General features: G+C 47.6%; 2 protein-coding genes across 3 annotated transcripts in view; one reads left to right on the forward strand and one right to left on the reverse strand.

Moving 5' to 3' along the window:
- Positions 1–564: 564 nt before the first annotated feature.
- On the reverse strand, positions 565–11,169 carry wdr59 (WD repeat domain 59). Its single transcript, XM_088413789.1, has 25 exons — positions 11,009–11,169; positions 8,551–8,600; positions 7,802–7,937; positions 7,627–7,712; positions 7,136–7,216; positions 7,031–7,068; positions 6,853–6,941; positions 6,669–6,785; positions 6,517–6,594; positions 6,126–6,282; positions 5,689–5,768; positions 5,492–5,627; positions 5,107–5,231; positions 4,876–5,040; positions 4,703–4,798; positions 4,507–4,605; positions 4,191–4,312; positions 3,979–4,132; positions 3,777–3,910; positions 2,665–2,746; positions 2,492–2,604; positions 2,304–2,427; positions 1,362–1,489; positions 1,150–1,292; positions 565–1,068 (listed from the first exon to the last, which is right to left on the reverse strand). The coding sequence occupies exons 1-25, from the start codon at positions 11,060–11,062 to the stop codon at positions 833–835; spliced, it is 2,823 nt and encodes a 940-aa protein (XP_088269915.1). The 5' UTR covers positions 11,063–11,169; the 3' UTR covers positions 565–832.
- Positions 11,170–11,219: 50 nt separating this feature from the next.
- Positions 11,220–14,128, forward strand: part of nob1 (NIN1 (RPN12) binding protein 1 homolog) — a 72,158-nt gene continuing 69,249 nt past the window's right edge. The window contains exon 1 of one of the 2 annotated variants that reach the window (XM_088413793.1): positions 11,220–11,529. In XM_088413793.1, the coding sequence (XP_088269919.1) occupies positions 11,431–11,529 (99 nt within the window). In that variant the 5' untranslated portion in view covers positions 11,220–11,430. The remainder of the gene's footprint in view (positions 11,530–14,128) is intronic. The other variant, XM_088413791.1, reaches the window with a different exon arrangement.

The following is a 14,128-nucleotide window of genomic DNA, read 5'->3' on the forward strand; positions in this document are numbered from 1 at the left end:
GGTGAGAGACATGGTCCTAGTGTGCCCCACAAATGCAACTTTTTTTTTAGCAATACAAATTAGCAACAATAATCCGCCATGAACCTTTTTTAAATGTTTTAAATGTCAAAGCAAATTATTTTTCACGTTTTGAGACCCCAAAAATGCGGCTACACAAAATGTATCTGCGACTCAAAGAAAGTTCTGTGCAAAATAATGGAAATATGACTATTTATTTTTGGGCATATACTGTAAATGTAATGGAATCAATCAAAAATAAATTGTAATTTCAATAAGTTTGACCAGAACTCGTCAAACGTACTTTCTTGAACTGGGGGCTAAATATGCTGAAACAGTTCTGAAAATGTCACTTTTTCAAAGGGACAGAAATTTAGACCGTTTTTTCATTATGCGCTGCAGTCACCACTGTCCGTAGCTTTAAGACATTGCAAGCTCTGGTGGAGTGCCACCATCCTGTAATAGAAGGATAACTAGAACTACGGTTATATTTAATTTATTTTTAGCAAATGCTCTTATAAAGTGCAACAATTAAATCACTGTTGAAAGATGAACAAAAAACAATGATACCGTGCCAAACATTTTTATTGATTTCAAACAGCGCCGAAAGCTAAACACTTCTGAATGAGTAAAAAAAAAAAAAAAAAACAACACTGTGAAGTTGCTGTGACTGACTTCCCGTTCCTTTCCTTTCCCACTCATCGACGTTTCCCGGTTCACACAGTGCATAAATGCAGCTTTATTGCAAACGTCCAGGCCTTTTCCGTCACGATTGGAAGCGTGGCGCTCATGTTCGCGGCCGCCCTCACCTCTGACGTCATTGTACACCGCAACGTCAAAAGTTGCTACGCTGCAGACAGCGGCACCCACAACCAGCTGGGCACTGGTCGCGCTTCCGGAACCAGTCCATCATATGGGCAGTGTGGCCGCCGTGGCCGCAGCTGAGGCAGAAGTGGGAGGAGCCACGCACAGCCACGTGACACACCACACACTGGAAGCTCAGGCGCTTGCAGGCGGCACACTGCGTGCTGCGACTGGGACTGCCGCAGTGGCAGCATAGGACGCACAGCTCTGAGAAGCGCCACACAAACGCACGCCTTCACTGGGGTAGTCGGGGGTGGGGGGCGCGCAGTGGCGGCGGGGGGGCCTTACCCACGCCCTGGTGCGGCTCAGGTGGACAGTGAGTGAACTTGAGCACGTCGGCCCTCTTGTCCCGTAGGTTCCAGCGATACAGAATCTCCGCGTAGCATTTCTTGAAGTCGTCAAACTGCGGTGTGTTGGTCGGGTCCAAAAGACTGCGGGCGGCAGCGAGGGAGGGGGGCGTCATGGCCAAGCCCAAGCCACGGTATCGCCTCCGGCCTCACCTTTTGTTCATGTCGTGCTGCTCGCGCTCTCGTTCCCGCCGGCTGCTGTGGCGGGCATCCTCGGGTGACTCGTCACGTGCGCCTCTGTTGGCCTGCTCCATTTGCTCCTGAGGCTTGCTCGAGCCCGTCTGAACAGAGAGCTTGGCGTCAGCGCCCTCCTGGCGTCGCCGCGCCGTGTCTGTGACCCTGCCATGACCCCCTCATAAGCCCCGGATGACGTCTAGGAAGGCAAGCCTCACTTTTGATGTGATGGAAATACCCTATGGCAGTGGTTCCCAGTGGGGGAGGGGGTGGGGGGGTGGGGGCTACCTTACTGGCTACTTTAAAAACCAAATCACAAACGTATGGACAGGGCTTTCTGTCGCTGTTGTAGTTTTTGTCCACTTTTTTTTTTTAAATCGCGCGAGGAGAGGGGAGGGGAGTGGAGCGAGCTTGCTGTGCACGGTATGGAAGAGTACTACATGAGGACGCTGCCAGGCGCTAGACCACACAAGCACACAGATTAGATAATTTCCCACGGCACACCTGACAATATCTGGCGGCACACAGTGGTTGAAAAACACTGCCCTACGGTACTGGCCAACGTCCGAACGCCTCCAACGAAGCCCACGAAAAGGTAACCGCGCTGGCCAACGTGGGATATATGGACAACGCAGCACATGGACCAACATTTGACTTGCCTGATAGCTAGCTGCTAAAAGGTATCATGTTACTGTTAACGACATTACCGTTGTGCCTATGTACCTATGTATGTGTGAAGCTGCCACTCTTTGAACAGCAAACGCAGTCACAATACATTCCGGCCGACTCCTCGCAAATACATTTGAACATATTTGTGTTCAAAAGTATCGGTCAGTATGTGTGAAGGTCCTCCACATCAGCAAGTTATACAAAGAAGGCATCCTCTCACATGTCAAAAGAAGCAAGCGCATTTATACTCACGTAGCGTGCACGGCGGAACTGCGGTGTAGCGCGCGCGGGGTCGGGCTGGATGTCCGAGTCGGTGAAGACACTGCACAGCATGGCAAGCATCTGCACGTCGCTCATGTGGCTGTAGTGCTCCAAGCTGGGGGAGAGACGGGGTTGGGAAACAGCAGAGAAACTTGGGTGAGGCCGCGGCCGGCGCTTACAGCGTCTCCAGCAGTCGGCGTCCAAAGGGATGACTGGCCCAGGGGGCGTCAGCGTCCGGGTCCGAGTTGGGGCTCAGGTCTGGACTGGTGGCCGCCGAGGCGAGGGCCCACACCTGGAGGCGGGCATGTGGATTTAGGCCCAACTCGCCGCCGGTTGGTGCGAGCCCACATACCTTGGCTACGTCTAGTCGTCCGGCGGCCATCGCGGCGGCGCCGTTCTTCTGGCACATGTCCTCGGTGTCGCAGGTGTTGAGGCTGAGAAGGCAGTGCATGTCAGAGGCCCCAAGCGGTCCGTTTCCCAATCCCGCATCAGCATCTCTATCAAGCTGGTTTGATCTGGCTAAAGGGACGTGAGTCCACCACTCCCTCGGTCCATGCCAACACGGCCGGGGGACGAAGCCAGCAAGAGTCAGCCGGATGCGGCTCACTTGGACCCTGGCCGCCTCCCAAGCCAAGGCGCTCTGCTCTCATGTCAGGGCAAAAATGTCTCAGGGAGACAACAAAACCTTGCAGTCGCAAGGCTTTTTTTTTGGAGAGGCAGTTGTCAATGACTCCGTTGAGGGAGGGGCCCAAAGTCTTTGATCAGCAAGGCTAAATGCTCGATTAAATTTTATTTGTCAGGTCGTTCACATTTCTGAATAAATGCGACTTGCATGTGCCCATTGAAGGGCCCCAAAGTGTTGCATTGAGGATGCCGTGACCTCACACGCTTAATGTCAGTATTTACCAAAGTGGTCCCACGGAGTAGCTGGCCTTGCTCGTACCGGAGCCTGAATACTGGCAATCACTTATTTTGCAGGTAGAGATTAAGGAGGCCTTTTACGAATCATTAACAGCAACGTTTCGTTCTGAGCGAGAGACAAAAGAGAGAAAATCCACCATTTGACTTGCTTGACCGCTTGGTCGGCTATTGTACTTTTGGCTTTTCCAAGCTGCCACCGAAATGTGACACCTGTTGCTTGTTTGCTACAGTTGGGTCGAATGAATGTGCCCTGGCCGTTGGGACCAAAGTCACATGCCAAAAGATGGGTGGGATACGGATTACATTTAGGATTAGATACCAAAAAGGCCAGGTCGCGTTTGGGGAAAAAAATCTGATCTGTCTCGGTCACACCGCCATTAAAAGATTAGATACAGGTGGTACAGGGTCCACAAAAAAAAGGCAATTGGGCCACTTGAGACTGCAATGCGAATCTTGCCTTATCGAAGACTGATCTTTACTGGATGTGAAGTGGCTCAACAAATAGTCGCGAGTGGAAGCGTCTCTCAGGCTCCGCCCACTCACACGTAACTTTCTCCCAGCACTTTGTGGACGGGAAGCAGACAGGAGATCTCCTGGATGATGACCTTTCCCGCCAACTTGATGGAGCGCCCAGCACTGTCGGCACTGTCCCTTTTGCTCTTGAAGCGCCGCGATTTCTGGAGGGCGCGCACGCTTCAACAGGTCGCTCACTCGTGCACATTTCCGTTGCGTGCATGCGTCTCACCCGCTCTTTGTAGTAGAAAGAGGAGATGGAGACGGTGTCTTTGTCAGCTCGCGTGGGACTGCCACTGTAAAGTCTCAGCGTGTTCTGAGACTCGCCACGGATCTTCATGGGTGTCAAAACGCCACTGTGGTAGGCCGACAGGGCCGACAGCGACCTGTCGGGCACACTGGCGTTAGATGTGCCTGGTCCAGTCCGGCCTGGTTGGCGACTACCTGGGCGTGGGCTCGGTGGGCGGGGCCACGCGATGCATGCTGATGGGTCGGGTGAAGTGGACCAGGCAGCCAGTGCCGCAGAACCGGGCCCCCGACGTGCGTGGGAAGGGAATGTTGGCGTCCTGTAAAAGACAAAAGTAATTTGCCCATGGTGCCCCCTTTGTGGCGCTCAACGCTTTGGGAAATTTGCTTTTTCCCCTGTGACAAATTGCAAATGACGACCTTTTATTCCGGCTTCCCTTCCTCTCTAATCGACTGGCACGTGGAACCGCGTGGGGCGTGTGCTCACAAGCGGCAAGGAGCGCCACCGGCTTACCTGATAGGACCCGTACGTGTTGGTGACTCGTGGGAAGGCCTGCAGCGCGGGAGCCACGGGATTGGACAGCACGAAAGGTCCAAATGTCGGATCGTCCTCCTGTGAGTGGTGCAGATATGAAGAAGCTCCTTTTTGCTCTTTGTGTCAATACTTTTTTTTATCTGCAGCACGGCAGCAGCATTAGCATCTTTTTCACCATGTCAGACTCCAGACAGGACACCAATTTTCGAACGCAAGGTTCTAGACAGTTCTGGTTCCTTTTAACCTTCTGCAGGGATACGTCCGTCAGGACCTGAAAGATGAGAGTGAGGACACAGCCATGACATGGCGCGCAGCCAAGACGTAGCCGCTGCCAGGACTGTGTGCTACATTGTGGATCTTTGTCTTCATGACGGCGGAGATGCTTGTCGGAGAAATGAACTGAAACGTGGGGGCGCTGTTGTTGGGATACTGTCCCGGGAACTTCATCAGCAGGCGGACCTGATGCGCCCCGAAGCGGGCCGACACCACGCAGCTGCAGTTGACTGCGTCCATCTCGACCACATCAAAGACAACACGTAAGAAGAAATACATAAAGATGTGCATCATTAGCCAACTGACCTCCACGTTGACGTTCCTGATCTGCAGGTTGACGAGGGAGAATTCTTGCTGGAGCGTCTGAGCCAGACCGGAAGACACCGCTGCTGGGTCAAGTCCCCCACTTGAACCGGAGACACCGTCGTGTTCTGGGGACGAAGCGCAGGTGCAATTGAGACAGAAGCGACGAGCCGCGGACAGGGAAAGAAGAAGACTTCCTTCTCGCCGAGCAAAACGTTCAAAGTACGTCAACATTTCAATCGTCTTCAAATAGGGGCACTAGCGTGGAGCACCCTTAGCTTGAGGCACCCTTTGCTTGATGCCCTTGCCAGCGGTCCCGTCCGAAATTTGCCGGCCAGCGCTTTTTCCTTCCCCTAACGAGACATCCAGCACGGAAGCAAGCACGTACGCGCGGCACTATGCGCATGATGCCCCGGGACCATTCTGCCGCGCTGTCCCTCGCAGTCGGCCGGCGCCGCCCTGTCCGTCTCCGCCGCGCCAGGTGTCCCGTCCGCGGGCTGCTCTGTCAGCTCGCTGATGCATAGCTGCCGAGCAAACGGGGAGCGTGAGGAGTGGCGATCGCGCAGAAGGGTGGGGTCGGCTGACCTTTTGGAGCTGTGGGTCCACCCTCCAGATCCTCAGCGTCTGATCCCTTGACCACGTGACCAGCTGAAAGTCCTTATACCCTGACGAGCAGACAAGGACAAATGCTTTCAGGCCTGAAGCAAGAGCATTGGGAGTCTAAAACAATGCCAAGCAATAAAAACACCCTGACTTTGACAGCTGCCATATTCTTTGCGCAGCAAAAGACGCCATTTACTTTCAAAAAGGCCACGTTTGACCAAGGTCCATCCCACTTAAAAAAAAAGTTCTTCTAATAAAGGATGCCCTTAATTTAGTTACATATTTATTTCTCCCATTACTGGTTTCATGTTTTTCTGCGAGAGTCTTGTTCCTCCAGCAACCCAAAGCGAGCAAGCAAAGCGGGCCTTTTGTCGCCTAGTCGGGCTCAATTGGGGACGACAAGGGCTTGCGACCTCCACCTTCCTTCTGCGGCCTCCACTGGAACTCTAGCACTACATCGTCGTGGCCCACAAAGGCGTGCACCGGGCTGTTCAGATCCAGCGTGGACCACAGCAGGAGACTGTTCTCGCGCCGCAGCTGAGGAACCATTACTGTCACCAGCCCGTTGGAGAAGGGCTGAAACACACGCGCATACAAAAACCACGGCATGCAATGAGAACACAAATGCTTACACATCCGTACATGAAACACACACGCAGGTCAAACGTGGATGTTCAACTCACATGCACACGAAAGACAATAGCCACCAGACAACAAGCATACGCAGATATGAAATGTACATGCAAGTCTCATGCACACATTATACAAGCACACAAGTAGCCAAACAAGAGTGGCAAGGCGCATCCTGACCGTGTATCGAGCCTTCCACACGGGGACCTGACACGACAAGATGTTCAGATACTTCCTGGGCTGCCGGTAGTCCCAAAACTACATAAGCGCACACACATGTTAATGCGGCAGCAAGGTGCCAGCAGTGGCACGCACGTGTGCCGGCCTCTGACCCGGACAGAGTTGTCCTGACTGCTGGTGGCCAGGATGAACTCATGCTCCGGGTGCCAGTCCAGACCGTGGATCTTGGACAGGTGCGCTGCCACGTATTCGCACGCTGTGTTGGGTTTCTGCAAAGCCGGCGCAGACTCCGCTCAGTTGTGCTCAAGTGCGGCCACTCTGCTCTCGCTTCATCACCCGTCTATCCCAGATGCGGACGTCTCCGTCGTGGCTGGACGCCAGCACGTTTTGGTTCTTGCGGTTCCACTTGACCTGCGAGGCGCCGGCTGTCCAAAACAAACGGGCTCGTTAGCTCAGCCTTCTCCAAGGCCCAATCAAGCAGGCAGACGGTGTAGGTGCCTCTATCTGCGCTCACCGACGGCAGACAGTGCCGCAGCGGGCTTGCGCGTGTCCCTGCGGAGAGAAGAGCCCAAAAAGGCCATCTGAGCAAACGCCAGGCAAGTTAGCGCTCCCTTCTCACCTGACGTCCCAGATGTACATGTACGTGTCCACCGAGCTACTGACCAGGAACTCTGCTTCGAAGCACGACCAGTCCAGATCGCTGTGCCAGGCCGAGTTACGCAAGAAAAACAAAAGTCCGAAAGTCAATAAATAAGACGCCACCAGACATTATGTGACATCCCACACTTTCTCGGGTGACACGATAGCAAGGCGACTCGATTGCATCAGTGGGTGACGTGTAGTCCCGTGTTGTTACGGGATATACGAGGCACTGGTGCACGTCAGATGATGTCACAGAGGATCAAAGAAAAACTTGAAATGAACTTGAAATAAAATCAAAGCAAAAATGATTTTTACAAAACATATTGCCAAACTACATTTTACTTTTAGAGATCTCTTTGAATGTCTAAAGCACAGTCAAAATTGAATCCAAAGAAAGTAAAAAAGAAAAAAAAAAAAAAGCCCAAATTTACCCGCGAGCCAGCGGGAGCGGTGCATGAGCTCACGCACCTGATGACTCGCGTGTGTCCTTGCAGCGACGTGTGGATGCTTCCGCCCCCGTCCTTCCACGAGTACAAGTCCACGTGCTGGTTGCTCTAGAGAGCACATACGCACACACACGTGCAGAGGCAGGATGAACACGCATGTACGGACAAACACACAAACACACAGATAGGTGCTGGACCGAAGCGGCAAAGACGTGGGCCTGGGAGCGGTGGGGGTTCCACTGGACGGTGCCCACGTCCCATTTGCTCTGACGGGACATCTTCCTGGCCAGCTCTGATGGTGACTCCAGGTTGACCATGTACAGGAACCGCCGCCTGATACCCAAGAACAATCCTGATTTATGTGCCGAGGACAAAAACACAACAACAAGAAAAGACAGTGCCACCGCTGTGGACTTTTGCCATACTCTTCTAAACAATTGTTAGTGATGTTGCATGGACGAGGCTGACAAATATTCTCAGCAACACTGAGTAGAAATTTGGCTAAAATGATGACGATTCCAAAATTACAGTTCCCCCCCAGATTTTACTGCTGGACTGGTGTACAAAAGCCTTGCGATAATTCTACGAGAGCTGTGTGCTGCTCGCGGCAGCTCGCTACAGTCACGTGTTAAACACCAGACATGCACAGAAGCCAAGAAGAGGATTCCGGCTGGCGCACCCTGTCAACTTGAATTTTATCTCAGGCTTTCCAGGTTTACTTTTTCAAAGCCTCATCTTTAATTTACATGCTCATATACGTCGATCTGGTCAAAAACTTGATGTGATGCAGAACAATTGATCTTGGATGGCGCACATCAAAATGAGCCGTGATTTGACGTTGGATAGGCAAGCACGCTCAGCTAGATGTATAGCGTGTTAGATATTTGGCGGGGATGGGGCCTGGACTCCTGAACGTGCCGTGCGACATACCTGGCAAGCGACTTACCCGGAAAGCACGGCGTGCAAGCCCAGACAGTCCACAGACATGGTGGTGGCCTGCCAACACAAAGGCAAACAAGGTGACGACATGCTCCGCAAACTCCAGCTTTGGTCACTTGGCCGAAAGAAGGTCTACTCTTTCTTCTGTGAGTCTGTTGCCTGTGAATCCCTTAGAGCACAGGTGTCAAACCCAAGGCCCGGGGGCCACATACGGCTCGCCACATCATTTTACGTGGACTGCCAAGTGCTGTTTTGACTTCAAATTTCTGGCTAAAATAGGTGGTCTTCAACTTTTAAAAGTTTTTTTTTTTTTCCAAGGGGGGTCAGAAGTGTGTGAACAACATGAAAATGTATTTAACTTCACACTCATTCTGGCCCTCTGAGAGAAACTTTTAACTATAAAGTGGCTCGTGATAATAAAAGAGTTTGACACCCCTGCTTTCAAAACTCTAGACGTCGATAAATTGGGACTTGCCCTGGCTTGAAAGATTCCCCTACCAAACACTGTGGTCAAACCGTCCCACTCTCGCGAAAAGGAAGTCAAATAAGCTGCAACTAAAATTTTATTTACCCTGCATTATGGTAAGGCAACAAGAGGCCCCACCACTTTCAAAGTAAAAGATTTCCACTTTGCCAACATGGACGTCGGGTTGAAAATGACTTTAATAAATGTGTCTGTTGTAACGCAACATATCGACTTATGAAAAAAACGTCAACAATAATTTCAATCTTGGGAAGAAAAAAATTAAAGAGTTTCAAATTATCATTTTTGTTTGATTTTTATTATTAAAAAGGATCCCAATTGAATCACAACATTAGACAAATCCTGGAAAAACCTGACTAAGTACAGGTCTCTCAGAAATGCTGTCCCCTCATAATCTGGTTTTAAAAGTTAAAAAAAAAAACAAGGATGAAGTTCCCTAAAACATCAATACTTCACTGTCATGGGACCTGATTTTTTTCATTTATTTGTTTATTTTCTTTAGGTATCGTAATACCAAACAAGTCCTGGAAGAAACTCCACAACCCCAGGTCCCCAAACTGGATCCCTTCAGATGTGGCATTTCAAAATGAGTGACCCCTGAAAATGCCTAATTCAACTGTCAATTTATTAAATGTTTAAAATATAATTAAAAAAAATAGCTATCAGTACACCACTCCTGTTCTGGGAGATACTAGAGCACCCCAGGGGTCCCCAGATCATGTCTCATCAAAATCTGATGTAGCACTTCAAAATGAGTGACCCCTGAAAATGACACATTGTACTGTCTGTCATTTTATCGCATATTTTTTAAAAGTCATTAAAAAAAATTCTTTATCTAGCGTAACATCAGATCTTATCTGGGGGATAGTAGAGCACCCCAGGGGTCCCCCAATCAGGTCTCATCAAAATCTGATGTGGCATTTTAAAATGAGTGACCCCTGAAAATGCCATATTACAATATCAATTATATCACATTTTGACAATCTCAATTATATCACATTGACAGTTGAATTAGGCATTTTCAGGGTTCACTAATTTTGAAATGCCACATCTGAAGGGATCCAATTTGGGGGACCCCTGGGGTTGTGTAGTTTCTTCCAGGACTTGTTTAGTATTACGATACCTCTAAAGAAAATAAATAAATAAAATCAGGTCCCATGGCGGTTAAGTCTTGATGTTTTAGGGAACTTCATCTTTTCTTTTTTTTTTTATTTACTTTCAAAATCAGATTGAGAGAAGACAGCATTTCCGGAAGACTTGTACTTAGTAAGGCTTCTCCAGAATTAGTCTAATGTAAAGTTTTTATAATAAAAATCAAACAAAAATAATTATTTGAAACTCTAATTTATTTCGATTTTAAATTATTGTTGATGTTTTTTTCATATATCGATATGTTGCGTTACAACAGACACATCCGTTAAAAGTAATTTTTAACCCGTTTTCACGTCCATGTAGGCAAAGCGGACATCTTTTACTTTGAAAGAGACGAGCGCCTCTCGTTGACGACATTTTACCGTAATGCCGAGTAAATAAAAAAGAGGTACGGCTCATTTGACATGCTTTTAGCGAGAGTGGGGTGGCTTGACCGCAGTTACCAACTGACCGAGAAAGTGAACATGACCAGGTGAAGTTGACACATCGATTTGAGGGAAAGAATTAAAAAGAAACTCAGTCTTCTGCTAACGACCTTAAGCCCGGCCCCAATAGACCAACTCCGTTGCACTCTTAACTTTGGGACTCATCGTTTGGAAGCACTAGCCACTAATTAAACATGGACTTTTTGAGCTATTCAGTGTTTCATGTTAGTTTGTTTTTGTTCGGTACGTCCGATAAAAAAAATGCACACACACGCACAATATATATATATATATATATATATATATATATATATATATATATATATATATATATATATATATATATATATATATATATATATATATATATATATCGGAGATGCAAAAGAAGCGAAGGGACGCACCTGAGCGTCTCGAAACTCCAATACCACATTCTCGCTGCTCCAGCGAGCCGCCATCTTGTCGGAAGCCAGCCGCCTGGAAGTCAACAAACTGCCACGTGACAGAGCCGTCCGTTGACGTCAATCACATCACCAGCCCCATCCGGCCTTGGCAGAGTTTTCCAAGTTTTTTCTTTGATAAGTACGGTGGCCGACTGGGGCAAACGCGCTGCAAATGGCACAACACACAAACAACGGTAAATAACAAAACGGAAATGAGCTGACACGCGGACACGCGCTGCAAATCGGAAACGCGCTGCAAACCAGAAACACGCTGCAAACCAGAAACACGCAACAAAACAGAAAACGCGCAGCAAATGCCGCAACGGAAATACAGTTGCCAAAACGGAAACACACACCGGGTGAAAAACAACTGCACGTTGTGAATGTCGAAAAGGAAATGCTCCAGGCCATTAGGACAGCCATCGTGGGACCAGATCCTTCATGCAAATGTTTTCATTGACCAGCTCTTGGAGAAAGCAAAGGTACCTGTGCTTTGAATCTGTTTAAACACTTAGCTTTCATCGTTCACAACATTACACAATAACAGCTAACCGCGGGTAACATATATTTATGATATATTTTTGGCGTCTGAAAAACTAAAATGTATCTTGTTTGCAGACAATACTACAATCATGCACTCAGGTGAAAATGTTGAAAAACTTATTACATAAACCACAAATGAATTATGCAAGCTACAAAATTGTTTTTTTGAAATAAATTGTCACGAAATATATTAAAAACCAAGATTATGTTCCTTGGTAAGCTAAGGAAAATATGAATATACAATCACATACTATGATCAAGGACATTGAAATTGAATGAGTCCATGTAGCCTACACACATTTCTTATGATAAAATGTCTTGGACATCATTAAATTTAAAACCAAAACGGCCGTGATTGTGGCTTTGATGTAGAAATCCAAATATTATCTTGACAAGAAGGCACTATTAATATATTGCTCACTGATGTCACCACATTTAACTGTGTAAAGGTGGGGGGAAATACTTATAAGAGTAATATTGAATAATTATAAGGTACATAATACAAAAAAGCAATCCGAATTAGTGGTTCTGTGGAATAGTGGGACCATACAAAGTCCTTCTTTCTTCAGTTAAAACAAGGACCTCATAACATTTAAATCAAATCACACAAATTTACTTCCTACAAACATGCAAAAAATGTACTGCACAAGAAAAGGAATGTATAATTTGAGGAGAAAAATGAATTCAAAAACCTACTCCTGAACCCCACTAAAGATTATGTGTGTGTGACAAGATGAAAAAATTGTAAGATAAACTGGCTGATTCATTAGTGCAACAGCTTTGCTTCATGTATTCTAATCACAGCACCTCTTATCTCATATGTGTGTGTGTGTGTGTGTGTGTTAAAAACAATGTTAAGGCCAAGGCCTGAATCGCAAGTTATCTGCAAGTTCTGTCACGGTGCACAGTACTCATGTTGTGCGACGGTTGGAATGTGACACCCCCACACCTCAGTAACAGTTTTTAGTTAAAAGGCTGCAGCCCGAAAGCTCAGAAAGAGAGAGAGAGAGAGACTTTGCAACGACGCTGACCCGGTCACGTGCTCCTTCGAGCTCTCCCCACTGCAGTGGTAAAACTTAATCTCTGACTCCTGTGTTGTTATTTACACCTCTCCTTGGGTCATTTGTGGGGTATCGAGCCCACTTCAAACCCAACATTTCTCTGGTGCTGAAACCAAAGACCTGGACATCTGGATCAACGTGGGATCAACGGCCAAAAGCCTGTCAACAGTATCCTCCATTGAAGGATCGGCCACCTAGGGTTGGTCCTGCGGCGAGCCGGATCTCCAGTGACGAGTACCAAGGTGAAAAAAGGTAATAGTTTCAATATAATTTGTAATGTAATTGTAACATACGCGAGACCCGATATTGCCTATTTTGCAGTTGCTAAATAGGTGGCCCGGGGTCACGCAATGAGTCAGGGACTCATTAGATCAGGGATCTAGCAGCAAATATTGTGTTTAATCGGAGTCAGGGACTCCGTAGGTCAGGGACCTACAAAGCGAAAGATTAAACCAATAAGTTAATCAGAGTCAGGGACTCCGTAGGTCAGGGACCTACAAAGCGAAAGATTAACCAATACTTACTGATCCGGCATCAGTCAATAAAGGGTCTACGTGTGTATACTGGAGTCAGAGCCGCGGAATAAAATTTTAAAAACAAACTAATCATTATAAATAGAATATATTAAAAGTGAGTCGAGTAATGAACCAGGTAATAATTGTTGAAAAATAATAAATGAGTGAGATATAAAATAAGTAAAATCGCCAAAATGGGACAAAATGAGACTAAAATTACAAAAGAACATCCGGATGTCAAATTCATCCAAAAATGTAAACCAGGAAGTTGTTGTTATTTAGAAGAATGGGTGAAGACGTATGAGTTTAATCCAACTTTAAAAGAAAGAGGAAATGTACTTAGGTTGAAAGAAAAGTTGAGAAAGAAAAGAGTGAAGGCAAAAAGCAAAGATAAAGAGCGATTTGAAGATCAGTTGAGTGTTAACTATGTGGGAGGAACAGAGCGTGAGGAGACTTGAAGATATGAAGGAAAAAGAAAAAAAGAAGACGGAAAGACAAAGAGCTGGCGAAGCTACGGTTGCTGCCCTTGGCATAAAGCCAGAAGAAGAAACAACTGTAATGGCTCAAAGACAACTAGCAGGAAGTGTTCCACCGACAGCGCAACAGCAAGTGAAGACCAAAGGAGGAAGTGAGGTGCCAGCGGACAAAACCCCACCTCCACACCAAGTAACAGGAGGGGAGCCGATTGCCGACACAACAATAAATTTCACGCCTCTCTCTCCACAAAACCACACCCACTCCAGAGGTCCACCTACTGCTGCCAGCATTTACCCCACCCTTCAACATTGGCAACAACAACCAACTATGGAGGCACAGCTCCCTCTAGTGAACAAAAAAGAGAATACACCACCAGTTGAAACATTTCCAATGTATGCTGTGGCAAATCCGAGATATGGCATAGACAATGACAACAGACCAACAATATTGGTGCCCAGACCATGGACTCCAACTGACTGTGCTGA

The sequence above is a fragment of the Hippichthys cyanospilos genome, chromosome 4, assembly GCF_059441005.1.
Source record: "Hippichthys cyanospilos isolate Australia breed blue-spotted pipefish chromosome 4, RoL_Hcya_1.0, whole genome shotgun sequence".
NCBI classification, from domain to species: Eukaryota; Metazoa; Chordata; class Actinopteri; order Syngnathiformes; family Syngnathidae; genus Hippichthys; species Hippichthys cyanospilos.

Coding starts and splice junctions, on each gene's coding strand:
- wdr59 (XM_088413789.1), bottom strand. CDS start 11,062: ATGGCGGCTCGCTGGAGCAGCGAGAATGTGGTATTGGAGTTTCGAGAC. Junction 6,942..7,030: donor TGCGGCACTGTCTGCCGTCG/GTGAGCGCAGAT, acceptor TGTTTTGGACAG/CCGGCGCCTCGCAGGTCAAG. Junction 4,799..4,875: donor TGAAGACAAAGATCCACAAT/GTAGCACACAGT, acceptor CTCATCTTTCAG/GTCCTGACGGACGTATCCCT.